This window comes from Dipodomys merriami, unplaced genomic scaffold (genome assembly GCF_024711535.1).
Source record: "Dipodomys merriami isolate MVZ:Mamm:240054 unplaced genomic scaffold, mDipMer1.0.p SCAF_52, whole genome shotgun sequence".
In the NCBI taxonomy this organism is placed as follows: Eukaryota; Metazoa; Chordata; class Mammalia; order Rodentia; family Heteromyidae; genus Dipodomys; species Dipodomys merriami.
Window position 1 is genome coordinate 6,248,689 of NW_027206091.1, and position 27,998 is coordinate 6,276,686.

The 27,998-nt window shown below is 56.0% G+C and overlaps 3 protein-coding genes across 5 annotated transcripts; all 3 read left to right on the forward strand.

Annotated features, from left to right (window-relative positions):
- Positions 1-455: 455 nt before the first annotated feature.
- On the forward strand, positions 456-5,108 carry Fxyd1 (FXYD domain containing ion transport regulator 1). 2 transcript variants are annotated; one of them, XM_069998603.1, is made up of 7 exons: positions 456-592; positions 2,106-2,170; positions 2,557-2,589; positions 2,880-2,954; positions 3,567-3,603; positions 4,573-4,622; positions 4,851-5,108. In XM_069998603.1, the coding sequence occupies exons 2-7, from the start codon at positions 2,110-2,112 to the stop codon at positions 4,871-4,873; spliced, it is 279 nt and encodes a 92-aa protein (XP_069854704.1). In that variant the 5' UTR covers positions 456-592; positions 2,106-2,109; the 3' UTR covers positions 4,874-5,108. The 2 variants fall into 2 exon arrangements, with proteins under 2 accessions (XP_069854704.1, XP_069854705.1); XM_069998604.1 differs by lacking the exon at positions 456-592 and adding an exon at positions 1,176-1,311.
- Fxyd7 (FXYD domain containing ion transport regulator 7) lies at positions 5,068-12,413 on the forward strand. 2 transcript variants are annotated; one of them, XM_069998601.1, is made up of 6 exons: positions 5,068-5,428; positions 7,793-7,822; positions 9,799-9,873; positions 9,978-10,020; positions 10,180-10,220; positions 12,022-12,413. In XM_069998601.1, the coding sequence occupies exons 1-6, from the start codon at positions 5,068-5,070 to the stop codon at positions 12,045-12,047; spliced, it is 576 nt and encodes a 191-aa protein (XP_069854702.1). In that variant the 3' UTR covers positions 12,048-12,413. The 2 variants fall into 2 exon arrangements, with proteins under 2 accessions (XP_069854702.1, XP_069854703.1); XM_069998602.1 differs by having other exon boundaries at positions 9,978-10,011.
- Positions 12,414-12,767: 354 nt separating this feature from the next.
- Positions 12,768-19,372, forward strand: Fxyd5 (FXYD domain containing ion transport regulator 5). Its single transcript, XM_069999015.1, has 11 exons — positions 12,768-12,981; positions 13,104-13,129; positions 13,426-13,486; positions 14,969-15,049; positions 16,114-16,161; positions 16,574-16,717; positions 17,666-17,740; positions 17,995-18,024; positions 18,116-18,190; positions 19,050-19,089; positions 19,181-19,372. Exons 1-11 carry the CDS (start codon positions 12,768-12,770, stop codon positions 19,251-19,253), a joined length of 867 nt encoding a protein of 288 aa, XP_069855116.1. The 3' UTR covers positions 19,254-19,372.
- Positions 19,373-27,998: the final 8,626 nt, after the last annotated feature.

Sequence of the window (27,998 nt, forward strand, 5' to 3'; positions counted from 1 at the left end):
AAATCCCTGAGAGTATGATCTCCAAAGAAATAGCAAAAGGCTGGAAGTAGAGTTGTGACTCAAGTGATAGAGTACTAGCCTTGAACAGGGGGGAAAAAAATCAGGGCCATCACCTAGGCTCTGAGTTCAAGTCCCCAAACCAGGACCAAGAAAAAACAAACACCCCCAAACCCCAAACTAAAACCAAAAAAGAACACTGTGATCCGAAGTCGCTGGGCTTGTTCACCCTGAGCCCGCCTGACCTTCTGCCCTGGTGTTGCACGGGCTCCATGCTGGGGCAGGCCCCATAGGTAAGATTGAGTCCCCCATCTGTTGCGCATGCCCTGGGGCGCGGCCTGTAGATGCAGTCTGAGCTGAGAGAGTTAACCGAGTGGACCAGGGCGGTCTGGGCTGGGGGCCGCCCCCTGGCCCCCCTCCAGCCCGGGCTCCAATTACAGCTGCTGGTTGGGGAGGGGAAGGGTGGGGCCAAGAGGGGAGCCTGCTAGGGGTGCCCGGCTCCAGCCCTGGACCAGGGGGTCTGAAGTGTCAGCCCCTGGGTCACAGCCCGGACATTTGGGGGGACCTTCTTTCAGCAGGAGACGGTGAGATTAGGGTAAGTGTCCTCCCCCCACACTCCCCATAGGCCCTCTCCCCTGGGCCTGGGCGGCCTATTTTTGGGAACAGGAGGGGCCAATCCTGGCTCCCAGCAGGCCTGACCCATGGCTGGGAGGAGAAAACAGAAACAGTAGGGGTGCTGCGGGGTAGGAACGAGGGTGACTCCCTGCTGTTGGGGTGTAGGTGTACACAGATCTTCTTGTCACAAGGAGACACCCCCAGTCCCTCCAGCCAGCAGTGGGAGGGAGGGGGCCGTGGCTGCGGGCTGGCTCTGCCCCTGTGCGCATGCGCGGCCACGCCCTGCACATCTGTCTTCTGTCTCTGAGGTTCTTTGGCTGGTGTTGACTGCTTAGGGGCACCCAGAGGTGGCCCCATGGGCTGGTTCCCCCCTCCCTCGCTTTTCTAACAGAATCAGGGGTGGCTCAGCAGCCTGTGACCCACCAGGCTTTACTTATCTATGTGTGACCCCCCCCCAAACCATACAAGTGGGGGGAAGAGGGAAAGGCTGTGGCCCGGTGGCCTGTGCGAATTCCTCAGGGGTGAAGTGGGAGATATTTATACCCGGGGTCAGGCAGAGAGCGGGCGGGCAGCCCAGAGCTAGAGTGCTGGGACTACAGGAGACACAGCAGAGCCCTGGTGTGCAGGGACTCGTGGGACCAGGGCCCAGTGTGGTCTGTTCTGGCTGGCTGTCACCTGAAATTCTGACCCCCTGCTAGGGTAGGTGTGTGTGTGTGGGGGGGGGAAAGCTGGAGGTGGAGGCCTGGGGAGCAGGGAGGCTTCTGCGTGTCCATCTCTCCACAGCTGTGTGAGTTGTTTTGGTGACACAGCCCCATGAGACCAGCGGTGCCCCTGTTTCTTGGGCAACTAGGCTGAATGACTGACAATTGTGATTAAGCCCTGGCTTGTGTAGGATTTAACCCCTTTGGAGTTCGGCGTCATTATAGGGACAGGCCAACTTTCCCCTTATTTATTTATTTATTTACTTACTTACTTATTTGTTTGTCAGTCATGGAGCTTGAACTCAAGGCCTGGACATTGTCTGTGTGCTCTTTTTCTCAAGGCTAGTGCTTTACCATTTTAAGCCATAGTGCCACTTCTGATTTTCTGGTGGTTCATTGGAATTAAGAGTCTCATATTGCCGTGCGTTGGTGGCTCACGCGTGTAATCCTAGCTACTCAGGAGCCTGAGATCTGAGGACGGTGGTTCAAAGCCAGCCCAGGCAGGAAAGTCTGAGACTCTTAACCTCCAATAAACCACCAGAAAACCAGAAAGTGGCACTGTGGCTCAAGTGGTAGAGTGCTTGTCTTGAGCTGAAGAGCTGAGGGACAGTGCCCAGGCCCAGAGTTCAAGCCCCGTGACCCCTCCCTCCCCCATCCCCCACAGTCTCATATCTTTTCCTGCCCAGGCTGGCTTTGAACCTCGATCCTCCAGCTCGCAGCCTCCTGAGTAGCCAGGATTGCAGGCGTGGGCCACTGGTGCTAGCCTTTTACTTATTCTTATTGTCTCCTCAGGACAATGGCACCTGTCAGCCACACCTTGGTTTTCTGTGTGGGCCTCCTAGCCATGGCCAAGGCAGGTGAGTTGGAGAAGAAAGGAAATGGAGTGACAGGAAATGGGAGTCCCAATGACCGTTCCAGTCACTCACAGGCTGGCATTTGGAGGAGGAGAAGATCCTGTGGGCCAGCTGGAGGTGGGAGTGGATGGAGGCTGTCTTTGGGGACCGATGACACACTGGAAGATATGAGGCTGGGGTGGGCTAGTGGGGCCCCCACCCCACCTCAAATCAGGGACGGAGAGGGCAGCTAGGACCCAGGGCAGGCAGGGCTGTCTGCTGAGGGTCCCACAGTTCCCAAAATGCCAGCCCCGGAAGGCCAGCGGCCCCAAAGGGTCTTTCCCAGCTCCTGCTCCTAGCCGGGGCAGCAGCCAAACTCTGGGTTCTCTAGCTCTCTCTTTTTTTTCCAGAAGCTTCACCGGAACACGACCCATTCACTTATGGTAAGGGGAGCTTCTATTCTGGGGAGGCCTTGGGTTTTATTTTTTTCTCTGTCTGTCTGTCTGTCTCTGTTTCTGTCTGTCTGTCTCTGTTTCTGTCTTTCTGTTTCTCTCCCCTTTTGACTCAAGCTCTCACAGTACCCGATGGCCCATCTTCTGCTGTCCCCTGCTCCTCTTCCCCCCCCACCCCCCTCGCCCTGCTCCTCCCCTCCATCCTCCCCCCCTGCCTCCCCCTCTCCTCCTCTGTCTGCTCTCTAATTGATCTCCTTTCCCCCCTCCTCCCCTATCCACAGACTACAAATCCCTGAGGATCGGAGGCCTTACCATCGCCGGGGTCCTCTTCATCCTGGGCATCCTCATCATCCTCAGTGAGTGTCTGCACCCACCTGGGCCCCACCCGTCCCGGACCGTTCCCACCCATCATGGACTGGTTCCCGATCCCGCCCATAGCCTGCCAGGGCCACGCCCACCATCTACCTTGCCCCCCCTCTTTCCCGCGTGGACACAGTCATGACTCCGCCCCAGCCCCGCCCTCAAAACGAACGTGGCCGTCAGGCCACGCCCCCAAACAGCCCGTACTTCCACCCACCCCTCTACCTCCAACCCTGTCCTGGCTCCGCCTCACTTCTAAACCCGCCCCCTCCCCGTTCGGCTCCGCCTCCAGCTTGTTGTCGACCACGCCCTCTTCAGACCACCACGCCCGCCTTCGGCCCCGCCCCTTCCGCGGCCCCGCCCCGCCGTCACCCTACCCGTGGCCCCGCCCCCTTCAAGGCCCGCCCCCGCCAGGTGCCCGCCTCCAGTCTCACATTGGCCTCGCCCACTGCCGCCCCGCCCACCTCCGGGACCGCCCAGGCCGCGCCCCGCCTCCCAAGCCTCCCCGGCGGGCGCGGCGGCGCTGCTCCGGGAGCGCACGCGGCGGGGTGGGGCGCCGTGCGCTCCCGGCGGGGCTCTCAGCCCGTGCTCCCTCCTTATCCTCACAGGCAAGAAATGCCGGTGCAAGTTCAACCAGCAGCAGAAGTAAGCAGCCCGTCCCTCCTCACGCTCTCCACTCGCCCCGCGGTGCCCAGCTAGCTGCGAGCGGCCGGCCCCGGGCCGGGGCGGGGCGGCGGCGGCCGGAGGGTGACCCGAGGCCGGCAGCGGCAGCGGCACCGGCACGGGGCGGGAGAGCGCCCCGAGCAGGGGACGATGAGATCACCGCACCCCGCGGCCCCGTGTGGATCCCAGCCCCGGGTCCGCTCAGCTTTCCACGCACATTTCAGGCACAGACGACCCTTGGACACCACCCATGGCCGGGCGTGCGCGGGCACCTGCAGACAAGGATGAGATAGACAGACAGACAGATAGATAGATAGATACATAGATACATAGATACATAGATACATAGATACATAGATGTATATATGTGTGCGTCTGAGGCCCAACCACTTGAGCCATAGCCCTGCTTTCCGCTTTTCCGGTCCCGGGGCTTGAACTCGGGGCCTGGTGCTGTCCCTGAGCTTTTTCACTCGTGGCTCTCTCATTAGAGCCACATCTCCACTTCCGGTTTTCTGGTGGTTCAATGGAGATAAGAGTCTCACAGACTTTCCTGCCCGGGCTGGCTTTGAACCTTGATCCTCAGATCCCAGGTTCCTGAGTAGCTAGGATGGCAGGCGTGAGCCACCAGCACCCGGCTAGTTCCAGCTTTTTGCTGGCCCATTGGAGATAAGAGTCTGGCAGGCTTTCCTTCCCTGGGCTGGCCTTGAACCTCGATCCTCAGATCTCAGCCTCCTGGGTAGCTAGGATGGCAGGCGTGGTCTGGGCTCCCGCAGCACAGTTAGGCTGCTTCTGGGGGGGTTCATTCACAGGTTCACAGTAGCCCCCCCCTCTCCCAAGCCTGCTTCTTATGCAGAGCTGGGCCTGGTCCCCCCCCTATGGGAAAGGAGGGCTGCATTGAGGGGTACCCGGGAGTGGCTGGATCTCCATCTGTCTCTGCCTTTTCCTTTCCAGAACTGGGGAGCCTGATGAAGAGGAGGGAACTTTCCGGAGCTCCATCCGTCGTGAGTTTGGGGAGACTGTGGGTGTTTGGGGGTGAAAGCTGATTCTCAGAACCTTTTCCTGGCTCTCCCTGGAGGAGGGAGGGGGGCAGGAAAGTTGCCCCCAGCCCTCTGCCTGGAAGTGGGGGTGGGGGGCAGGAAGAGAGGCCCTGCCCCAGCCCTGCCTCCTCCCAGCACCCCAGGCGCCCCGATTTCCTCCTGACACCCAGGCTGTGCGTTCCCTCCCCGCAGGTCTGTCCACCCGCATGCGGTAGAGAATCCTGAAGCCACGGAGCCCAGAGCAATCCTGCAGCGCAGCCCGGGCTGGGGGGGGGGGGAGGCCGGGGAGGGGGCAGGGAGGCATGGTGGCCAGGCGGGCTGGAAGCCTCCCACCCATCCATCCACCCCACAGGATCTGCACACCTGCCAGCCACCTCCCCCCCCTGCCCCCGCCCCAGCAGAGGCCCCCATGCCGGCTAGAATTCCAATAAAACGTGCTTTTTCTCTCCAGCCCGTGTGGATCTCAGTCCGTCTGCGTGCCTCGAGCCCCGCAGCCCCCTCCCTGGCCCCCACCCTTGGGGAAGGGGCGGGGACGGCGGCGGGGGGCGGGGCGGGGGCGGGGGGGCTGGTCCGGGGGCGGGATCCCCGGGCTTCCATTGGCTGCAGCCCCTCCCCCTGCCCACACACCAGGGCTCCCCCCACCGTCCCCCCCACCCCCCACATCGGTCTGTCCTGTCTTCGCTGCTGCCTCCACAGACATCTTCAGCAGCGTTCCCCCCCTCTTTGGCTCTGGCTCGGCATCATGACCCCAACTGAGGTCCCCACCATCGGTGAGTGAGTGTCATCATCTTAGAGAGTGGGTGCGCGAGTGCGCGTGGGGGCGCGGCGTGGGGAAGAGGGGGCCAGGGAACAGGGCGGGAAGGGAAGGAGTCAGGAGGGGATGTGGCTATTCCGGCCATGGGTGGGGACCTCTCTGCTGCATCCCTCGACCCCCCTTCCACTCCCCCTTTTGGGGGGGTGTCCCCTATCCCCCCCCCCTGCACTTTGATCCAGGTGCGGGACCTATGGGTAGAGAGGGCTGTCCCCGGGAGAAGGGATGCGCGGACAGGTTGCTATGGCAACGGGGGTGGTTGGTCCAGCACCGTGGTGCTAGCAGATAGGAAGGATGCGGGATGGGAGCCGGTGGGGTTCTGCAGTCAGAGAGGTTCTAGAAGATTTCAGGACCCTAAGGTGGGCCAGGGGAAGGGTCCCCACATTTTTTTTTAATGTTCCCAGCATCCGAAGCATCCTGGTCTCTTGTGGTTGGTGTTTCCTATCATCCCTGCCAGGCAGGTTGGGAGAAAAGCGAGGCAGAGATGGATGTGGGGTGTGGTGGCAGCCTGGGGTGGGGTGTGCACCACTGCAGCAAAGCCTCCCAGGTGGGAGTGGGGTGCTGGGAGTCCCCTCCCCTTTGCCTTCCCTATCAGGTCCAGTTCCAGATTCCAGTTCTAGCAGGATCAGAGTCCCCCCCCCGCCCCCCATCCCGTCACACAACCATTCCCCCTTCACACCCGTTAACCCACTTCCACGCCCTCTCCCCGCTGCCCCAGCCCCAGACAGCCAGCTTCCCTGGGGGAAGGGCCAAGGCCAGGTCCTCTCCCCACTCGCTGCTGCCTGCACTGACCGGCAGCCTCCTGGCAGTGAAGGGGGAACCCCACTTTGCACCCCATCTCTCCTTCCCTTCCCTTCCTTTCCCCCCTTCCCCAGCAGGCAGCGGCTGCGGCAGGCAGCCAGCCTCCGCACGCTCTCCGCAGGGCGGGAAGCAGGGGTGGGGGTGGAGGGGGCTGCGGAGGTTGGAAGCCACCCTAGGGAGAGGGGAGGCGGGGAGGGCGCCGGGGCTGGCGAGGGTCCAGGGCTCTTGCTTTTTCGCAGAGGTGGTGGATGGATGAGGGCAGACGGGCGGAGGTGGGGGTGCAGACGCCTAGACACCCACCCCGATTGCCCCAGTCACACCAGGCAGGGAAGGGACCTCAGGCCTCGGGAAATCCCTGGGGGGGGGGGTGGAGGGTGGGAAATGGCTGGGCGGGGAGGGGAAAGAAGCCTGTTGTGTCCTGAAGGAATGGGATTCATGAATTATTGAGGAGATGGAAGAGAGGCGCTTTTTTTTTTTTTTAATTTCCCCTGCAACGAAAACCAAGAGGGAGAATTTAGGGGTGTAGCGAGAAGAGGGGGTGCTTGAACACACTTGAAATTAGGTCTCTAAGAAAGACCCTGGGTTTGGCTAGAAGCCAGCCAGTTCTGCAGGGAGAGAGGGAGAGGGAGAGAGAGAGACAAGACTGGACCCAAGTCACAAACCTTATAAACAGGACCTGGGCCAGGGTGCTGGGGGGGGGAGGGCATCACCTTTCAAGATGCCCCAGTTACCATGGCAACCCCCTCCTTGCTGATGGCTTCCTGGCAAGTGGCCAAGAGTGGGGTACATTCCTTCCCTGGCCTCCTTGACTCCTCCTTGGCCCAGCCACACCCCAGAGGATCTAGATTTGTGGCAGCATAGAGAATCTTGGGCACCAAACCCCAATCCTCAGCCAGGAACCCAAGGGGAATCAGGGACAGGAGCTCACTCTAGGAGTCTTGAGAAAAATGGAGGAGGGTTTGCAGAAGGCCAGAAAGGTGCAGGGGGGGGGGATAAGGAAGGGGAGTGTGTCCCGTGTTTGTGGCTCCCGCCTGTCATCCTAGTTACTCAGGAGGCTGAGATCTGAGGATCATGGTTCAAAGCCAGCCTGGATAGGGAAGTTCATCAGACTCTGATCTCCAATAAATCCTCAAAAAGCTGGGAGTGGAGCTGTGACTCAAATGGGAGAGTGCAAAATGTTAAGGGACAAGCCCAGGCCCTGAGTTCAAGCTCTAGGATTGGCAAACAGCTCCCCCCTCTCCCCCCCCCCCCCCCCCCCCCCGCCACACACACACACAAGGCTAGTGCTCTACCACTTAAGCCACAGCACCACTTCCAGCTTTTTGGTGACTCATTGGAGATACGAATCTCCCAGACTTTCCTCTCTGGACTGGCTTCTGGCCTTGCTCCTCAAATCTCAGCCTCTCGAGTTGCTAGGATGACAGGCGGAAGCCATGGCACACAGCAAGACTCAAAACTGCGATCAGACTCAGCCTTGAAATATTTTTTCCTTCTCTCTGTGTCTCTTTCTTCCCTCCCGAAGGTCCGGAGGAGCCTGACCCATTTTACTATGGTGAGTGTTGGTGTTTTGGATAGATGAAGATGTGGCTGGGTGAGGGGTCATGGCTGAAGTGGGCCATACTGAGTGGCATAGCTTGTATCAGATGAGGTCATGGAGGGTAGAGTAACCAGGGAGGGAGGGGGGGATGGACCAGATGCCCCACTGAACCTTAATATAACTCCAACACCACCAGGCTGCTGGGTTTGAGCCTTGCTTACTCACTATGTAGCTGTGTGGCCTTGGACAAGTAACTTTGCCTCTCTGGTCCCTTCTGTATTGAAGATCCATACTAATTCCCACTTTGAGGAATCTTCCAGCATGATACCTTATTATCAAACTCATGGCACTCAAAGCTCAAAGAAGTTACCACTGCTATCCGACCCCAGTTTCCTGTGAAAAACACCTTTCTACCTCACCATCTTTGCTCAGTCATGCTGTTTCTCCAGTAGGTCAATTTCCTTACTACCTCAGGGCCTTTGCTCTTGCTGTCCATCATCACCACCACCCTACCTCCGCCTTCTCCGTAGTAGGTGCAGACTCCATTCTCTTCCTCTGGCTTCAGATCAAATATCGACTGCTTAGTGGCTAGGAGAGGCTCTGCCTGGCTCCCCCTCCACACTCCAGCCAGCCAGCCATGACTCAGATTTATTTAACATGAGCACTTTGTCACAATAAGAAATTCAGCTAGTAGCGGGCAGAAGCCTGGCCCACTGCTGGTGCTTACGGAACCCCGGGTCTATGCCAAGCCCTGTGGCAGGCACCCCAGCGACCTAGCCCGGAATCCTGCTTTCCTTGAGACCCAATGAACAGACTCAGACACTCCAGCAAATGAAATGAGAAGTGTTTCTTTTCTTTTCTTTTTGTCGGTCATGGGGCTTGAACTCGGGGCCTGGGCGCTGTCCCTGGGCTCTTCAGCTCAAGGTGAGCGCTCTATCGCTTGAACCACAACGCCACTTCCAGTTTTTTAGTGGTTTATTGGTGATAAGAGTCTCTCGGACTTTCCTGCCCAGGCTGGCTTTGAACTATGATCCTCAGATCTCAGCCTCCTGAGTAGCTAGGACTACAGGTGTGAGCCACTGGCACCTGGTGAGAAATATTTCTTATACTGCTAAGCCCGGCACCACTGCCTGTAATCCTAACTACTCAGGAAGCTGAGATCTGAGGGTCTTGGTTCAAAGCCAGATTAAGCAGAAAAGTCTGAGAGACTCTTAGCTCTACTGAACCACCAAAAAAAAGCCTGAAGTGGGAGCTGTGGCTCAAGTGGTATAGCACTAATCTTGGGTGAAAAAGACTAAGAAACAATGCCAGATCCTAGAATTCAAGCCTCAGTATTGGCACAAAACAAACACCACCACCACACAGAATAATCATCATTCTTTGGGGCAAACATTCTAAACAGGACAGCCAGGGAAGACTGGTGAGGGAGGAACTGTGTGGGTATTTAGAGGAAGAACATTCAGCTAGTGGGAGCAGCAAGTGCAAAGGCCCTGAGACAGGTTGACATCTGGAAAGAACTGCAGGGTGGCTGTGGGGCAGGGGACTGCTGGGGAAGGTGGATGAGATGAGGTCTAGGAAGGAAGGAAGGTTGGAAGGAAGGGAGAGAAGGAAGGGAGGGAGGGAGGGAGGCAGGCAGGCTAGCTCATTCAGGGCCTCCAGGGCCTTGGTGTTCACCTGGCATTCACAGGCACCAGAGGCCGCTCTGAGGCCTGGTGTGGCTCAGATCACGGTGGAGAAGCTGCCCGTGACGGACAATGGCCTGGGCCCTCTGAATGAGGACAGAGGGAGAGGCAGCGTGGAGGGCGTTGATTCTACAGAGAAGTAGAATCCAGAAAGAAAACCGAGGCAGGGGAGGGGAGCAGAGGGGGGAGAGAGAGGCCCCGGGGGAGCCCGCCCCCCAGATCCTGGACCTCTCTGGACGAGACTCCAGCAGGCCGCTGTGCAGCTGGGCGGGGTGAGCTGCCTGTCCATCCTGTTGTCTCCCTTCCTAGACTACGCCACCGTGCAGACCGTGGGCATGACCCTGGCCACCGTGATGTTCTTGCTGGGCATCATCATCATCATCAGTGAGTGCCTTTCCCCACGTCCCCACTGCACTCAGGAACATCCATCCACCCATTCATTCGTTCATTCATTCATTCATTCGTGCTCTGTCTCTCTTTCTCAACAGGCAAGAAAGTAAAGTGCAGGAAGGCGGACTCCAGGTCTGAGAGGTCTGGAGGAAGTGGGGGAAGGAAAAAGCGGGAGGGGGGGGTGTATCCTGAGGTGCTCCCTTAACCCAGGGCCCAGAAAGAAAGTATAACCTCTTATATATTCTCTGTCTCTGTCTCTCTCTGTCTCTGTCTCTGTCTCTCTCTGCTTTGCCTTCACAGCCCAACGTGTAAGTCCTGCAAGTCAGAACTTCCTTCCTCAGGTGAGGGCCAGAGTGCGGGGGTTCTAGGAGGGCTGCAGAAATGGGGGAGGGGTGTCTTAGAAGACCAGAGTGTCTGTGGAGGCCATGGCAGATCTGGGATGATTCCACACGAGGCTGAGCACCACCCCCACTCACCAAGGGGACACACCAACCCACAGTGGGCAGTGGGAAATGTCCTAAAGAGTCACAAAGATCACTCCCTCTCCTCCTCAAACACCAGGCACTGCGTGGTAGCTCACACCTGTAGTTCTAGCTAGATTGAGATCTCCCTCCTAGATTGAGATCTGAGAATTGAGGTTCAAAGCCAGCCTGGGGAGGAAAATCTATGACTCTTATTTAACTCCAATGAACCAGAAAAAACAACAAGAAAAAAAACTGGAAGTGGAGCTCAAGTGCTAGAGCACTAGCTTTCAGTGAAAAAACTAAGGGAAAGTGCGCTCAGGTTCTGAGTTCAAGCCCTAGGACTGGCACAATAAAAGAGGGGTGGGGGAGGAGGGAAGGGGAAGGAAGAGCAATAACCAAGGAGGAAAGGTTTTTGCATATTGAAACAACCAAACGCATTTACATAGGATATAGATTTTAAAGTTCATCTTTAAAAGGAATCTGTGGATGGAGCTTGGTGGTGTGGCTCAGATGGTAGAGCGCCAGTCAGTGAGTGAACGTGTCAGATACTAAGTGCAGTCCCAGTTTCGGATAAAAGAAAGGAAAGAAAGAAAGAAAGGAAGGAAGGAAGGAAGGAAGGAAGGAAGGAATGTGTGGTGTGGGAGGGTGGGGATCATGGTTCAAGACCAGCTTGAACAAAACAAGGTCTCCAACTCCCTCCCCCACCCACCATCTAAACAGACAAGTCTGAGTATAGTGCTACACACCTGTCATCCTAGCCAGGCAAAGCATAGATAGGAGGCTCACAGCCTGGACAAAAAGTAAGACACCATCTCAAAAATGACCAGAGCCCAAAGAATGTAGCTCAAGGGGGCAGAGCACTTGCCTGGTGAATGCAAAGCCCTGAGTTCAAATCTTACCACCAGAATGTGTAGGGCTGGGAGGAAAAAGCTGGATGGTCCAGAAGGTCTGAGGGTGGAGAAGGAGGTGGGTAGGAGAAATCCCTTGTAGGAAGAGAGACAGAGCCCAGTAGAGACATGGGGGGGGGCAGGGCAGGCAGAGGGGTACAAGTGGATGGGAGTTACAGAGAAAGAAAGGAAGGGGGCGGGGTGGGGAGGTGGGGGGGTGGGGAGATGGGGGTGGGGGGCAGGGTGGGGAGATGAGGGGGTGGGGGCAGGGTGGGAAGATGGGGGGAGGGGGGCAGGGTGGGGAGATGAGGAGGTGGGGGGCGGGGTGGGGAGATGGGGTTGGGGAAGGCAGCGCCTTAGGGTGTTCATGCTAATTATATAAAAATATCCTGACCTGATTTTACTGGCTTTGCACCCTTCCCTGGGACTTGGGGGAAGGAGGGGGGTGGTCAGAGCTGGGGTTCTGTCTGCCTCTTACATAGTTATTTTGTGTCTGTACCTGGGCTTGAACTCAGGGCTTGGGCGCTGTCCCTTAGCTTTTTTTCTTTCTTTCTTTCTTTCTTTTTTTGCACCAAGGCTGGCGCTCTACCACTTGAGCCACAACTCCACTTATGGCTTTTTTGGTGCTTCATTGGAGAAAAGGATTTCACAGACTTTTTTTGGCAGGGGAGTGGGGGGGGTTGGCTTTGAATCCTCACCTCTGGATCTCAGCCTCCTGAGTGGCCGGGTGACAGGCGTGAGTCCCCAGCGCCTGGCTTCGTCCCTTTCTGACTGTCCCCTGCTTTCCTCAGCCCCTGGCGGTGGCGGTGGCGTTTAAGACCGGCCTGACGGCTTCCTCTGCTGTCCCTGCCTGGATTTGGGACCCGGACGACCCGGTGAAGGCGGTGGGGACCCCGGCCTGGTGCTGGGGAGTGCTCCCCGGAATGAGCCGCCCCACCCATCCCAAGGCTGGAGCCCTTGCACCCCGCTGTCCCTCCCCAGGCCTTGGCAATACCCCAAAGAGCCCGTCTGCACCCCCCACCCAGGGACTCAGGCCTCCAGCTCCCGGAACCCCCCCGGCGTCCGGCCCCAGCCCCCCAGGACGCCCGCAGCGCCCTGCACCCCACCGTCTCCGCCCGAGGCCTGCAGCCCCCACGTCGCCCCGGCGTCCGCGTCCTGAGCTTAATAAACGTGCACTCGGTTTCCCCGGGCTGTGTGTTCTCATCTGTGGGCACGCGGGGTGGAGGACGGAACTGGGGGTGCAGGGCCTCGCCTGCCCCGGGAGGTTCCCCCAGCGTGGCCCCGGTGCCTCCCACTCAGCCCCCCCCCCCCGATCCCCCCCCGGCCCCCCCACTCCCTCCTGCCCCCTCCAGGCCTTCATCCCACCCTCTCCAGCCCTCCCTGCATCCTGCCCCCTCCAGGTCCTCCCTCTCCATCCTTCCCACCCCCAGCCGCCCCCTCTCCATCCGGCCTTCCCCGGGGGTCCCCCCCAACCCTTACCCGCAGGGCCCTCCCGCTCTCACCGGCCCCACCTCCAGGCCAGGAAACCCGGGAGGAAATGACTGATGACTGGGCGCCGGCCCCGCCCGCGGGGGCCCCGCCCACGCCCAGGCCACGCCCCCGGCGCGCTGTAGTCCGCCTATCCGGGACCCGCCCACCGCGAGTCCCGCCCAGGACCCCGCCCACTGGCCACGCCCACCAGGCCACACCCTCGCCCGCTTGCGCGTCCTCCGACCCCCAGGCTGCGGCCGGGACCCAGGCTGAGCTCCGTGGTAAGCCAGGCCTCAGTCTCCCCCCGCTGCCCCGCCCTCTCCGCCTCCCCTCCCCGTTCCTGGGGTCCCACCTGGGGGTGCTGGGGGAGGGGGGGGGATAACCAGGGCCTTTCTGCTCCCAGGGTGCTGGATGCTTTGGGGGGACCAGGTGAGCTGGCTGCTGCTGCTGCTTGGTGGGTTTTGGTGTTCTTTTTTTTGGGGGGTGGGGGTGGGGGGAGAGACCAGCAGGAAAAGGGGAAATGGGGTGTTGGCTTGTAATTCCCATTCTCTGAGACCCTCTCGCCCTCTTGCCCTGGCCCCAAAGTCAGCTATCAGCCCTGGCTCGGGGTGGGAGGTCTTTGAAATTAGGGGTGTCTGCTTCAAGAAGGGGTGAGCTGTAAGATCCCCCCATCCCAGAGCTGCCCCAGGCCACACCCCGCTGACCCGACCCCCCTCACCCCACAGATGTGGCCCTCCGGTCGCCTATGTGTCTTCATCCTGGTTGGCCTGGTTGTGCCCAGCAGAGGTAAGAGCCTGAGCGGATGCTCTGCCTGCCTTCCTCCTCCCCCTCCCCTACCGAGGGCCCCCGCAGGAAGTGGGGACTGCTAGGCAGTTTCGGGGTGACACCCTGTTTGAACACCACAGAACCATGGGTGGCGCTTCCAAAGAGTCTAGCCAGAATCTGTCCAGCTTGAACGCCTTCCCCTTCACCTCCAACCGGGATGAAGTTTGATTTGGCTCTGAGGTGGGGTGTCCATTTTCTACTTGGCAGCCAGGAGACTCAAAAGTCCCAGCAAAATAATAAGTGGTTCGTTAGACAAAAGGGGCTCAGCTGGGTCTAGGCTAAAGAGTTAAACCTGTTGACTCTATCTGGGGAGCATTTTTCCAAGGTGGCAGGTGTGGAGGGGGGGAGTTCTCAAATGTGTTCTGTTTCCACCTGATGGATAAGGAAACTGAGACTCGGCCAGGGGGAAGAGCCCTGGGCCAGAAGTTAGTGAGTGGGGAACTGGGATTGTGGTGGCTCTGTGCCCCCCTAAGAGCCCACAGCCTCACAGCAGGCGCTCCATACATCCATATTTCACAAGCGTGAACATGGAAAAAAAATCAGATCGTGGGCAAAGACAGACAGGCAAGACATGAAGTCAGTTTCTTGTAGACTATGCTAGATATTGATCTGTGGTCTGGCGCCAGTGGCTCAGGCCTGTAATCCCTGCTACTCAGGAGGCTGAGATCTGAGGATTGCAGTTTGAAGTCAGCCAGGGCAGGAAAGTCTGTGAGACTCTTATGTTCAATCAACCACACATACACACACACACACACACACACACACACACACACACACACACACACACACACGCAGAAACACAAAAAGCCAGAAGTGGAGTTGTGGCTCAAGTGGTAGAGCACATTCCTTGAGCAAAACATACACACACACTCACACACACACACACAAAACAATAATAGGGGCTGGAAATGTGGTCTAGTGATAGAGTGCTTGCCTTGCATGCATGAAGTCCTGGGTTTGACTCCTAGTACTACACAAACAGAAAAAGCCCGAAACAGAACTGTGGCTCAAGTGGTAGAGTGCTAGCCTTGAGCAAAAGAAGCTGAGGGACAGTGCCCAGGCCCTGAGTTCAAGTCCCAGGACTGGCAAAACAACAACAACAACAAACAAACCAAAAACACCCACCAAGTGAGATCACAAGGCCCTGAGGGTTTTGTTGGTGGTGGTGGTGGTGGTGGGGCCTGAACTCCGGGCCTGGGCGCTGTCCCTCAGCTCTTCAGCTCAAGGCTAGTGCTCTACCACTAGAGCCACAGCACCACTTCCGGCTGTTTCTGCTTATGAGGTGCTGAGGAATTGAACCCAGGGCCTCATGCATGCAAAACAAGCACTCTACCACTGAGCCACCTTCCCAGCCTATTGAGTTTAAAGTCCAAGTATGGGGGGGGGGGGGGCGATTCAAGAAGGGAGCAAGAGGCCTCACTCTTCCCATCTTTGTTTCTGCAGGACAGACATTGCACAATCCCGAATCCCGTTCTGCGGTAGACCTGACTACTGAAAACACGCCTGTCGGGAACCATGTTACAGGTGGGGAAAGAGGCCGATCTGTAGTTAAGAGCCTACCAGGCTATGTGGCGAATAACAGCAGCTGCACACTGGGATCTGAGGTTGGCTGTTCAAAGCTCTCTGGGTGCTGTCTGCTGGTCTTTACTTCCTCAGGAGCAGGGCAGGGCTGTTCTTCGGGGGTGATTCTGAGGGAGGGGGTCTTGTCAGAATAAGTGGGGTGCTGGCATGTACAATGTGAGGCTTTTGGAATGTGTAGCCAAATGCATTTCTTTTTTCTTTTTTTTTTTTTTCTCTTTTGTTAGCCATGGGCCTGGGCGCTGGCCCTCAGCTCTTCAGCTCAAGGCGAGCGCTCTACCACTTGAGCCACAGCACCACTTCTGGTTTTCTGGTGGTGCATTAGAGATAAGTCTCAGGGAGTTTCCTGCCCAGGCTGGCTTTGAACTGCGATCTCAGCCTCCTGAGTAGCTAGGATGACAGGCAGGAGCCACCGGCGCCCGGCTCCAGATGCCTTTCTTTGAGCAAGATTTCTCAAGGGCTGGTGGTAAACAGGTGGTAGCCAGCACTCCAGGGAGGGGGACCTGTCATAGGTTGGTGGGGGTCTCCTTGTGTGTAAGCGCTGACCAGGCCGGTGATCTCACATCATCAGAATTGAGCTGCTTTGGGAACCCCACCCCAAACTCTTCATCTGTGGGTCTTTTCCACTTCTCCCTTCTCTTCTCCCCCTTTTCCTCTGTGTGTGTGTGTGTGTGTGTGTGTGTGTGTGTGTGTGTGTGTGTGTGTGTGTGTGTGTGTGTGTGTGTGTGTGTGTGTGTGTGTGTGTGTGTTCAAGTCCTAGGTCTTGAACTCAAGGCCTGGGCGCTGTCCCTGAGCTCTTCAGCTCAAGGTGAGTGTGCTACCACTTGAGCCACAGCGCCACTTCTGGCATTTTTCAGTAGTGCATTGGAGATAAAGAGTCTCAGGGACTTGCCTGCCTAGGCTGGCTTTGAACCGCCATTCTTAGATCTCAGCCTCCTGAATAGCTGGGATTATAGGGGTGAGACACTGGTGCCCAGCTTTTGACACCTCAAATTTTCCCTCCACTCCAGATACAGCCCCCCGAGACTTCACAACCATGCTGAAGGCGCCGGCTGAAGGTAAGAGCCGGGCAGGGCTGGGGTGGCGGCCGTGACATTCAGTGTGCTGTCCCCATCTGGACCCTGGGGTGATAGCGCAGCCAAGACGCCTCCATTCCCTTCCTCCTCCTCCTCCTCCTCCTCCTCTTCCTTTTCCTCCTGTATCAGTACTGGAACTTGAACTCAGGGCCTTACCCTCTCCCTTAGCTTCATTGCTCAAAGTGAGCTCTCTACCACTTGAGCCACAGCACCACTTCTGCTTTGCTGCTGGTTCATTGGCGATAAGAGTCTCCCAGATTTTCTTACCCGGGCTGGCTTTGAACCGCGATCCTCAGATCTCAGCCTTCTGAGTCGCTGGGATTACAGGCGTGAGCACTGGCGCCCGGCCTTTCTCCCTACTATCTCTTCTCTTGTTGCTCTCTTGCCCAACTAGAAACAACCAGAAGCCACACAAAGCTGGAGACTGAGGGAATGGAGCCGCAGGCTGGGACAGGAATTGTCACCGTGACGCGGGCACCCGCGGGGACTGGTTCTCTCCCAGTGACGGAGTCAGACAAGCACGGGACCAGTGAGAGAGGTGGGCCCTGGGGCGGAGAGCTGGAGTGTCCAGTCCCTGTGGAAGTCCTGCCCCGCTCAGCCTTCCCTCCAGGGCGAGTTTCTCTCAGCACCTGTTTGCAGCAATCGCTGACCCATTTTTCCAGGAACTATGTGGGTTCTGGTGGGAGGTTGGAGAGTTCTGAGATAAGTGGTTCAGGCCTGTCATCCCAGCTACTCAGAAGACTAAGATCTAGAAGGTCACAGTTCAAAACCAGCCGGACAGAAAGTCTGTGAGACTCTTATCTCCAATGAATCATGACAAAAAGCCAGAAGTGGAGCTGTGGCTCAAGTGGTAGAGCACCTGCCTTGAGCAGACAAACTCAGGGACAGTGCCCAGGCCCTGGGACCAGACCCCATGACTGACAAAACAAACAAAAGTTGTGTGTATGTGTACACACACACACGCACACGTGCGCACACGTGGGCACGTGCACCAGAATTGGGTCTTGAACTCAGGGCCTAGGCATCCTCTTTTAGCTTTAGTTTCTCCCTACTTGAGGCGGGTGCTCTACCACTTGAGCCATGCCTCTAGTCCAGCTTTTTTTTGCTGGTTCATTGGCAATAAGAGTCTCACAGACTTTCCTGTCTAGGCTGCCTTCAAACTGCAATCCTCCAGATCTCAGCCTCCTGAATAGCTGGGATGACAGGCCTGAGCCCTGAGGGCCCCCCCTCCAAGGCTTTGTTTTGAATGAAGAGAATCTGGCCGGTGTCCTCCCCTCCCCCATGGTCCTGTGTGCCGTGTCAGGGGTTCCCTTCCCCTTTAGCTCTGGGTTCTGAGTGGGGTGGCGAGAGGAGGCCTGGCTGAAGATGGAGGCCAAGCTGCCTGTCCCCCTTAAACGCACAGATGTCAGGAAGGACCTTCTCCCCAGCTCTGGGGTTGAGGGGGCCCCTCCTGCCTTCCCCATTCTGTCTGCTCATTCTTCTACAGGCACCCCAACATTCTCAGAGGATCAGTCAGCAGGCAAACAATTCTGGACGCACCCCCGGACTCCTAAGCCACGGGGTCAGTAAAACTCTCTCCAGAGACTTCACAGGGCTTTTCTTGGTCATGTTCTGGAATGCTCCTACCATGGAGATGCTACACACACACACACACACACACACACATCACACGTGTGCACACACGTGCATGCACAGGTGTTCTACAGCTGGGCAGAGGCGATGGGGTAGAGGGGTGGGGAACCTGTCTGCCGCTCACTTATTCACTCAACAAACCTCTCCTGACCTCTGACCCGTGTCCTCCTCTGTGCCCCACAGGTGCAGATGAGTTCGACCCCTTTTTTTATGGTGAGTAAGGTGCCCCCAGGAAGTTATCTGGGGAGGAAAGGTGGAGGCATCCGGACCTGACCCCCCTGTGTCTGTGTCTGTCTGTCTGCAGATGAAGGCACGCTCCGGAAGCGGGGGCTGTTGGTGGCAGCTGTGTTGTTCGTCACAGGCATCATTATCCTCACCAGTAAGAATGGAGGGCTGGGTGGATCTGGTACTGGGAAGGGGAGGCCTGGGATGTGATCAAAATGTTGAGCCCAGGGCTTGAACTCAGGACCGGAGCGCTGTCCCATAGCTTTTTCTCTCAGGGCTGGCGTTCTACCACTTGAGCCACAAGCGCCACTTCTGGCTTTGTTGCTGGTTCATTGGAGAGAAGCGTCTCATGGACTTCTCTGCTCCAGCTGTCTTTGAACTGTGATCCTCCGGATCTCAGCCTCCTGAGCAGCTAGGATGACCGGCATGAGACATGGGCGCCCGGCAGGACACTGATTTTTCTTTTCTTTTTCCCTGTTTCACCCTGTTTTTCTTGCCTGGGCTGAGTGAAGCAGTGATTCACAAAACGGCCTGAGTTCTCCACAGCACGTGTGTGCACCGGCGTGGATGAGCTCCAGCTTCGGAGCCTAGCACGGCTGTTTTGCGTGTGTGTGTGTGTGTGTGTGTGTGTGTGTTTCTCAGTCACACGCTTGTGGCATCACCTGGGTGTAGAGCACTCCCCTCAGTGACCAGGTGTCTGTGGCTCACACCTGGCTACTAAGGAGGCTGAGAAATGAGGATCGATGCTTGAGGCCAGCCCAGAGAAGGAAAGGCTATGAGACTCTTATCTCCTGTTAACTAGCAAAAAGCCGGAAGTGGAGGTGTGGTAGGGTACCATCCTTGAGTGAAAAGCACCCAGGCCCTGGGTTCAAGCCCCACCCGCGTGAGCTTACACACACACACACACACACACACACACACACACACACACACACACACACACACACACACACACACACACACACACACACACACACACACACACACACACACTTTGTCTCCTTCCCCCACAGGTGGCAAGTGCAGGCAGATGTCCCGGCTCTGCCGGCACAGGTGAGTTCACTGGAAATGGGGGCAACAACTGGAGGGCACCCCAAGATGCAGCCCCTCCAGCTTCCCACATCCCCTCCTCTCTCCTCACCAGAGCCTACAGTGTGGTCCGCACCAGACGCCCGGAGCAGGAAGATGGCGGTGCCGGGAACCAAGCCTGCAGCTGACAGTCACCTTCTCCTCTTCGTCATCTTCCTCCTCCTCCTCCTCCGGCCTCCCCAGCCCCAGCGCTGTCCCTCACCTTGTCTCCCTGTTCAGACGAAAAATAATAAAGTTTGGCCAGGCACCTGAGGTTCATATCTGTAACCCCAGCTACTCAGGAGGCTGAGGTAGGGCTGTTCTTGTGCACCTTGATCAAACCCTACCTGAAGTCCAATCAACTGCCCCATGCCATAAGCCAGGCCCCTGGGTGACCCATGGCTCAGGGCAAGCCTACCAGCACCTTCACATGTGTATGGAGGAGGCTTGGGGGGCGGGTGGAATGAGGGAAGGGAGGTACACGGGCTCCAGTGGGATCTTCTGCGGTCACTCAGCAGCCCAGGGGGCCTGGGAGTGGGCAGGGCTGGTAGCAGTGGTTAGACTGGTTCTTGCTAAAGTCAAAAGACAAGATCCTCTCATAGCTGGTTGCGTTAAAAAAAAAAGAAGTTGCACAAACCACCCTGGGCTGGTGGTGGCTGTACATCACCTTGGTAGGTCAGGAGTTACAGAGGAAAACAAAACAACAAAAACGCGGAAAGAAATAGAAGAAGGGGGGCTGGGAAGGTGGCTCAGGGTAGAGTAGTTGCCTAGCATGCCTGAAGCCCTGGGTTCGAGTCCTCAGTACCACAAATGCAGAAAAAGCCAGAATTGGTGCTGTGGCTCAAGAGGTAGAGCGCTAGCCTTGAGCAAAAGAAGCTCAGGGACAGTGCTCAGGCCCTGAGTGCAAACCCCAGGAATGGCAAGAAAAGAAAAGAAAGAAGTAGAAGAAGAAGATGTCCACAAATGGCAGATAATACATTAGGAGCCCAGTACTGGTGGCTCACACCTGTCACCCCGGCTACTCAGGAGGCTGAGATGTGGAGGAACGTGATTCAAAGCCAGCCTGGGCAGGAAAGTCTGTGAGACTCATCTCCAATGAAGCAGCAAAAAGCCCGAAGTGGAGCTGTGGCTCAAAGTGGTAGAGCGCCAGCTTTGAGGGGAAAAAGAAAACAAAAACAGGGACAGCAGCGCCCAGGCCTTGAGTTCAAGACCCAGGACTGGCACACGCACACAAAACAATCAAGTTCCTTTTTAAGTTAATTAATCGTATTGTAAAAGGCCGGGTCATGCACGGGAAATCAATACTGAGCTAAGAGCAGCCCGGAGCCATGAAGGGACCTGGAAGAGAAAAAGAAGCCGGAGCTCACCCCACGCTGGCGGGGCGCACAGTGACAGGGGAGGGGGGAGGGGCGGGCGTCCAGGGCACCCCCCCCACAGGCTCCCCGCACCCACAGGCTCCCCGCTCCCACAGACCCAGGACCCCCCCCACGACTCCCATTATGGCCTCATAGTGTACGTCCCATAAATGGTTCCAAGCCAGCCTGAGCAGGAAAGTCCTTGAGACTCTTATTTCCAATGAGCCAGCAAAAAGCCCGAGTGGAGCAGTGGTTCAGCTGGCAGAGTGCCAACCTTGAGTAAAAAGCAGCTTCAGGGACAGGGCCCAGGCCCTGAATTCAAGGCCCAAGGCCACATGTACATCCATTTCCTTTCTTCCCTCAGAAGCGGCCTTTCTTCTTTCCGGGTGAGGTAATTTGGCCTGAATTTGAAGTCTGCACACCTTACTTCCTGGATCTAGACCTGAGCAAGATTTTTAAGGAGGGCCAGTGAGAGACGATGGGCTGAAGATGCAGTGTTGGCTCTGGGAAGGTGGCTCAGTGGTAGAGCGCTTGCCTTGCATGCATGAGGCCCTGGGTTCCATTCCTCAGCACCACATAAGCAAAAAGAAAAAAGCCGGAAGTGGCGCTGTGGCTCAAGTGGTAGAGTGCTAGCCTTGAGCTGAAGAGCTGAGGGACAGTGCCCAGACCCAGAGTTCAGGCCCCACGACCGGATCAAAAAAAAACAAAAACAAAACAATTCTTCAGTACTCCATACACAGAAAAAGCCAGAAGTGGCACTGTGGCTCAAGTGGTAGAGTGCTAGCCTTGAGCAAAAGAAGCTCAGGGACAGCGCCCAGGCCCTGAATTCAAGCCCCAGGACTGGCCAAAAAAAAAAGAAAGAAAAAATGCAGTTTTCATTCTGCTGTAAGTTGCTTGTCTGTAGCTGACAGGCTGGAGGAGCAAAAGATGTTTGCCACTAGGAGATGAAAATCTGTAGACACACAAAAATCAAATCAGTGTGAAGAAAAGCAAAGGTGTGGTTAAGAGAGAGGAGGGAGGGAGGAAGGAAGGGAAGGAGGGAGAGAGAATCAGTAATTTTTTTTTTTTTTTGGTCTGGTCGTGGGGCCTGAACTCTGGGCCTGGGCGCTGTCCCTCAGCTCTTCAGCTCAAGGCTAGCACTCTACCTCTTAAACTACAGCGCCACTTCCGGCTTTTTTCTCTTTGCTTAAGTGGTGCTGAGGAATCGAACCCAGGGCCTCAGGCATGCAAGGCAAGCACTCTACCACCGAGCCACCTTCCCAGCCCAATCAGTAATTTATTTCATCACCTGGATCTAGCCATTCCTGAAATCCACACTGTCCTTGGACTGGTAAGAACCAGTGAATCCCCCCTGTGCTTCAGCCAGTTTGCATTTTTGCCACTTGGGGCAGAAGGCTTGGTTGATAACAAAACTCGGTAGGCAGGCCACAGTGTTTGGATCTCTTTCCCCAGAGGGAGGAGGTGGGCAGAGACCCCGCCCCCTCCAGAGGCTCCACCTCCTGAGAATACCTGAGTTTCACTCTGCCTGCGGCTCAGAAGCAGAATCAGGTCAGAGGCAAGCAGCTGCCAAGGCAGCGTAAGACTCCCGGGCGCAGGAGCCGGGAGCCTGCATTATTGATAAGCAAATCCATTTTCTTTTACTCTGCTGTGTAGGCAGAGCCCTCATTTTATTAGTCTATTAACTGTGTGGGGGAAGCAGCCGCTGCTCATGAGTGATCTATACCTGCCATCCATCTCCTGGAAAGGGTGGATGGCCACTCACTCCTAGCGGGGTGAGGGGTGGGGGGCAGAGTGCTGGGAACTGGCTAGCAAATGAAAATGATGTTATTAATCAAAAGCAATGCAGCCGAGTGCAGGTGCACACGCCTGTGATTCCAGCTACTCTGGAGGCTGAGAACTGAGCACTGTGGTTTGAAGTCAGCCTGGGCAGATAAATCCAAAAGATTCTTAAACTTTGATTAACCCAGAAAAGAGCCAGAAGTCGGGGGGTGCCAGTGGCTCACGCCTGCCATCCTAGCTACTCAGGAGGCTGAGATCTGAGGTTCGTGGTTCAAAGCGAACCCAGGTAGGAAAGTCTGTGAGACTCTTGTCTCCAATGAATCAGCAAAAAGTTGGAAGTAGAGACGTGGCTCAAGTGGTAGAGCACTAGCCTTGAGTTAAAAACAAAGCTCAGAGCATGCAGGCCCAGAGTTCAGGCTCCAGGATGGTGTGTGTGTGTGTGTGTGTGTGTGTGTGTGTGTGTGTGTGTGTGTGTGTGTGTGTGTGTGTGTGTGTGTGTGTGTGTGTGTGTGTGTGTGTGTGTACACACGAACGCACACACACACACAGAGCCACATGTGGCTCATGAAATTTTATTTTTGGGTGGGTCCAGTCCTGGGACCTGAACTCTGGGCCTGGGCGCTGTCCCTCAGCTCTTCAGCTCAAGGCTAGTGCTCTACCACTTAAGCCACCGCGCCACTTCTGGCTTTTTTCTTTTTGCTTAAGTGATGCTGAGGAATCGAACTCAGGGCCACTGGCATGCAAGGCAAGCATTCTACCAATGAGCCACCTTCCCAGCCCCATGGCTCATGAAATTATAGCACCAACCTTGAGGGGAAAAAACTAAGCAAAAGCACACGGCCCTGACCGAGTTCAAGCACTGATGCTGACATAGAAATAAAAATTCAAATACAGGATGGATGGGCATGGTAGCGCATGCCTGTAATCTCAGCCCTTGGGAAGTCAGAGGCAACCTTGAGACCAGTCTGTACTACTAGCCAGTATCTCAAAAAAAAAAAAAAAAGCAGAAGAAAGAAACTTCCTCTCCCCCCCACCCCCGCCCTCTTCCAGCAAGCCACATAAAGAGACATTGCATTACATGGTATGAAATTTGAGTCTGCAATTCTCAGCTGGATGTAACTTTATAGCAGCCCTCCGTTTTTCTCCACCCACACCGATAGGCAGACCAGCGACGAGGGTTCTTCTGATAAATATTTATCTTGTACAGTCTACATGCCAATTTCAGTATTATCCTCTCTGCTCACTTACTTCGTACCAAGCAAACCACTCCGAACTGCAGCCTTCAGAAAGCTTTCCTTCCACACGCTGTCCAGAGGTTTCCGTGGCTCACTGAGAAAGTCTCAAGGACTTTCCAGCTCTGGGCTGGCTTTGAACCTCCATCCTCAGATCTCAGCCTCCTGAATAGCTAGAATGACAGGTGTGAGCCACCGGCTACGGGCCATTTTTCCTACTTCAAAAACAAAGTGGAAGCTGGGCTCTGGTGGCTCATATATTTTCATTTCAGCTGCTCAGGAGGAAGAGATCAGAAGGATCATGGCTCCAGACCAGCATTAGCCAAAAAGACAAAAACCAAAACCAAAACCAAAAACAACAACAACAAAACAACCCCAAAAGTTTTCGAGACCTCATCTCAATAGAAAAATGCTGGGCCTGGTGATACGCACTTGTCATCCCAGCCATGGTAGAGGGCGAACGAGAGGATTACAGTCCAAATAGGCCTGGGCAGAAAGCAAGATCCATCTCAGAATTAACCAGGGCAGCCCACACATCGGTTGGCTCACCCCTGTCATCCCAGCTACTCAGGAGGCTGAGATCTGAGGATCATAGTTCAAACCCAACCCAGGGCAGGAAAGTCTATGAGACTCTTACCTCCAATAAACAATGCCCCCCCAAAAAAAAGCCAGAAGTGGAGCTGTGGCTCAAGTGGTAAAGCATCAGTCTTGAGTGAAAAAGCTCAGGGACACATGCCCAGGCCCTGAGTTCAAGTCCCAGTACTGGCACAAACAAACAAGCCCAGATGCAGCAGCCTGAGGCTAGGGTTGGAAGTAAAGCTACCCTGTGGGGCAGGGGTCCCCCACATTTACAGACAGTGACCCCCCCGCAGCTCAGAACACCAGGCCACAGAGCAGACCAGGTTGGAAAAGGAAAGAAGAAATGTATTTGTGCGTGAATGAATGACTGCAGTCAGGCCTACCCCAGCCCCGCCAGGTGGGCATTTGCCTTCCCCAGGGGTGTGGAAGCGGGTGGGGCCGGGGAGGAACTAAAGCTGTGTGCACCGGAAGGAAGGGGCCTGTTTAGGAATGCAAGCCTCCACTTCCTGGTGAGGAAGTGAGTGGAGAATGGCCTTGTGGGCAACACCCAGGAACCATACCCCAGTGGCAAACACATGAAAGCCCCCCCCCCAAAAACAAACCACCCAAACCAAACCATGCCAGGCCCCAAATCACCTCTCAGCACAGGGCAGGCCGCTGATGGCCTGGGAAGAGAGAAGGGGTGTCCTGGGAGAAATGGGGTGACAGGCACATGGGGGAAACCCAACCACAGGTCCCTGAGGATCAGAGGCTGGGATGGTGACCTCATCTTCCTGCGTCCACAGCCCCTAGATGGGTGCTGGTCCCTGTCTCCTTGAGCAGAGGGATGTGGGGGAGGGTCAGTTGGGAAGTTCTGGAATATTCCACAGGACGCTGTGCAGCCAGCCGGTCCTGCCCACCCTTAAGCGTCAGGCTTGAATCATTGCAGCCCGGCAACAACAGGAAACGCTGGTGTTGAAGATCTGCTGTGCCAGGCCCCGTCTTGAGCGTGGCCTTTGTCCCGCCTCTTGACTGTAGCAATGAGGGGTGTCAGGCACTCACCCCACTTTGCCCCCCAAAAGTGGAGGCTTAAGGAGAGCCACAGGCACCTGTGGCTCACACCTGTAACCCCCAGCTACGCAGAAGGCTGCGATCTGAGGATCGTGGTTCAAGGCCAGCCCAGGGAGCAAAGTCTCTGAGATTCTAATCTCCAATGAACCACCGGGGAAACTGGAAAGTGGAGCTAGCTTCGAGCAAAGAGGTCAGAGACGGCATCCGGGCCCTGAGTTCAAGCCCAGCGACTGACAAAAAAAAAGAAAGAAAATAGAGGCAGAAAAAGGTTTAAAAGCCAAGCACTGAGCGAAAGTGCTACTGGCCCCGTGAAGCCATGGACTTGACCACTTCCTGTGTTCCAGTGCAGCCCCCGCCACAGACCGCCCGTGAGGCTATGTGCAGGTTCCTAGGCCTCTTGGAGCCTCAGTTTCCCCTCGGAGCCCTACAGCCCAGCTCGCTGGAGGCCCTGGCCCAGCAGTTACCCACTGCCCTTGGCAGGCAGATCAAAGGGTTATAAATAGCCACGTCTGACTTTCTCATAAATGTGTTAAGTAGGCCCTGGCGTCTAGCCCAGGCCTCTTGGGGGGGGGGGGGGCAAGGGCATGGGGTCTTCTGGGTAATCAGTTGTGGCTACATGTAAAAGGGGTGATGCCCTAGCTGCTACCTTCCCCCCCATCCCCCACTCCTTCCCTCTGCCACCCCGTCCTGGGCACAGGCTCCGGCCTGGCCAGCCCTGCCCAGTGACTCAGGCCTGGGGACACACTGGCCAGCTCCCCCCAGAGTCACCCCACCCGCCCGGCCTGCATGAGGTCAGTCTGTCTCCCAGGGATTTCTGGGAAGGCTGTGCCAGGCAGCAGGGGTGGAGGAGGAGGAGGAAGAGGCAGACACATGGCTGATTGCTTTGTCCTGTGGCTCTTCTGGGAGACCCCCCCCCCCCCACCTTGAAGTCTCCAGAAGCTAGCCTTGACCCTGGCTCCAGACTGGGACTCAATGCAGATGCTGGAAGCCAAGGCTTGTCAACTCCCTTGGGCCTCAGTTTCCCTATCTGTGAAATACAAGAGGTAGTTCTTAGGTCTGGGAGTGTGTGAGGATGAGAAACTAAGTTCACACTTGACAAGCACTCCGCGCCACACCCAGCACAAGGTGAGCACTGTTGATAAGGTTAGAAATGAGGCCGCTGGGAGGCTGTGATTTCAGGCTGAGCTGCTGAAAGATGCCTTGTCTGCTCTGGGAAAGCATCTGCTTCAGGACAATGCAATAGAGAGAAAGACTGATGGGTTGGAGGGACTTTGTGTGAACACCTGGATTGAACTGGGCCTGAAGCAGACAGCATTCCTGGAATTCTCAATTCTTCACGCCCCCTCTCCTCCCCACCCCCTGGTGGTCCTGGGGCTTGAACATAGGGCCTGGGCTCCACATGTCCCTGAGCCTCTCTGCTCAAGGCTAGTGCTCTACTGCTTGAACCACAGTGTCACTTTTGGCTTTTTCTGTTTGTGTGGTACTGAGGAATTGAACTTGGGGCTTCATGCATGCTGGGCAAGCACTCTACCACTAAGCCACATTCCCAGCCTGGAATTCTCAGTTCTAACAGCCCATGTATTCCTTCTTAATTTAAATCCTGCAGAAGGAATACATTAATCCTCCCCCTCCATACCCAAATAAATGCCTATCTCTCATCAATAGATGGCATCTATCCCAGGGCAGTGTTTCATAGTTTGTAATCCCAGCTACTCTGAAGGCACAAATCTGGAGGAACAAATTTTGCAGCTAGTTGAGCAAAAATTTGGGAAGACCCCATTTTAACGAAGAAGCTGAGCATGATGGTGTCTGTTTGTGATCTCAGCGATATCCCAAACTGGCCACAACTCCTGGTAGACCAAACTCTTTCAACAGACCACATTTCAGCAGGGTGCCAGTGGTTCACGCCTGTCATCCTAGCTACTCAGGAGGCTGAGATCTGAGGATTGCCGCCAGCCAGGACAAGGGAAGTCCATGAGCCTTTTATCTCCAATAAGTCACCAGAAAACCGGAAGTAGCACTGTGGCTCAAGTGGTAGAGCACTTGCCTTGAGCTGAAGAGCTGAGGGGCAGCGCCCAGGCCCAGGGTTCAGGCCCCACGACCCACCAAAAAAAAAAGAGAGAGAGAAAAGAAAATAGACCACACCCAGTGACCCACTTCCTCCAATCAAGTTCTTAGTAACACACACACACACACACACACACACACACACACACACACACACACACACACACACACACACACACACACACACACACACACACACACACACACACACACACACACACACACACACACACACACACACACACACACACTTCCTCCAATCAGGCCTGGCCTCTTGTAGACCACACCATTTCCTCATAAATCCCACCCCCCAGTAGTCCGCTTCCTCCAACAAGCCCCACCTCCAGATAGACCACACCTCTGGAGACCACTTCCTCCAATCAGGCCCTACCTCCTCTATAATAGACCACATCTCCAGTGACCTACTTCCTCTAATCAAGCCCTGCCTCCTAAGCAGCCTCAGCCATAGACCCACTTCCTCCAAATCAGGCCATACCTCCTAGTAGACCATCCTCCCAGTGACCAGCTTCCTCCAAAGGAAAGGTCTGAAGTTGAGGCTGAAGGTTTCCAGCACCTCCCCAAATACCATCAAATCGCAAGTCCATAGTGGCTGAATCTATTGATTAGATCGAAGTCCTAAGAATCCAGTCTCCTCTTTCGGGGTCCAAAGCCCCATGGCCTAAATGTTGGGGGAAATGACATTATATGCAAACCTCAACACCAGTTGAGTGAAGACAATGTACATTGATGTTGTCTGTGGCCAGTCATTGCTACATCACATTCCACTAAATCTTCCCAAACGCCGACCTTTGGCTCACGTGGCCAGTGGGGG

What these genes read in the sequence shown, in the direction of transcription:
- Fxyd7 (XM_069998601.1), top strand. Translation starts at nt 5,068, where the DNA reads ATGCCGGCTAGAATTCCAATAAAACGTGCTTTTTCTCTCCAGCCCGTG. An exon ending in GCCTGACCCATTTTACTATG is followed by an intron (nt 7,823 to 9,798) that starts GTGAGTGTTGGT and finishes CTCCCTTCCTAG; the next exon opens with ACTACGCCACCGTGCAGACC. An exon ending in GGGCATCATCATCATCATCA is followed by an intron (nt 9,874 to 9,977) that starts GTGAGTGCCTTT and finishes CTTTCTCAACAG; the next exon opens with GCAAGAAAGTAAAGTGCAGG.
- Fxyd1 (XM_069998603.1), top strand. Translation starts at nt 2,110, where the DNA reads ATGGCACCTGTCAGCCACACCTTGGTTTTCTGTGTGGGCCTCCTAGCC. An exon ending in ACACGACCCATTCACTTATG is followed by an intron (nt 2,590 to 2,879) that starts GTAAGGGGAGCT and finishes CCCTATCCACAG; the next exon opens with ACTACAAATCCCTGAGGATC. An exon ending in AAGTTCAACCAGCAGCAGAA is followed by an intron (nt 3,604 to 4,572) that starts GTAAGCAGCCCG and finishes TTTCCTTTCCAG; the next exon opens with AACTGGGGAGCCTGATGAAG.
- Fxyd5 (XM_069999015.1), top strand. Translation starts at nt 12,768, where the DNA reads ATGACTGATGACTGGGCGCCGGCCCCGCCCGCGGGGGCCCCGCCCACG. An exon ending in GCACGGGACCAGTGAGAGAG is followed by an intron (nt 16,718 to 17,665) that starts GTGGGCCCTGGG and finishes ATTCTTCTACAG; the next exon opens with GCACCCCAACATTCTCAGAG. An exon ending in CCGGACTCCTAAGCCACGGG is followed by an intron (nt 17,741 to 17,994) that starts GTCAGTAAAACT and finishes TGTGCCCCACAG; the next exon opens with GTGCAGATGAGTTCGACCCC.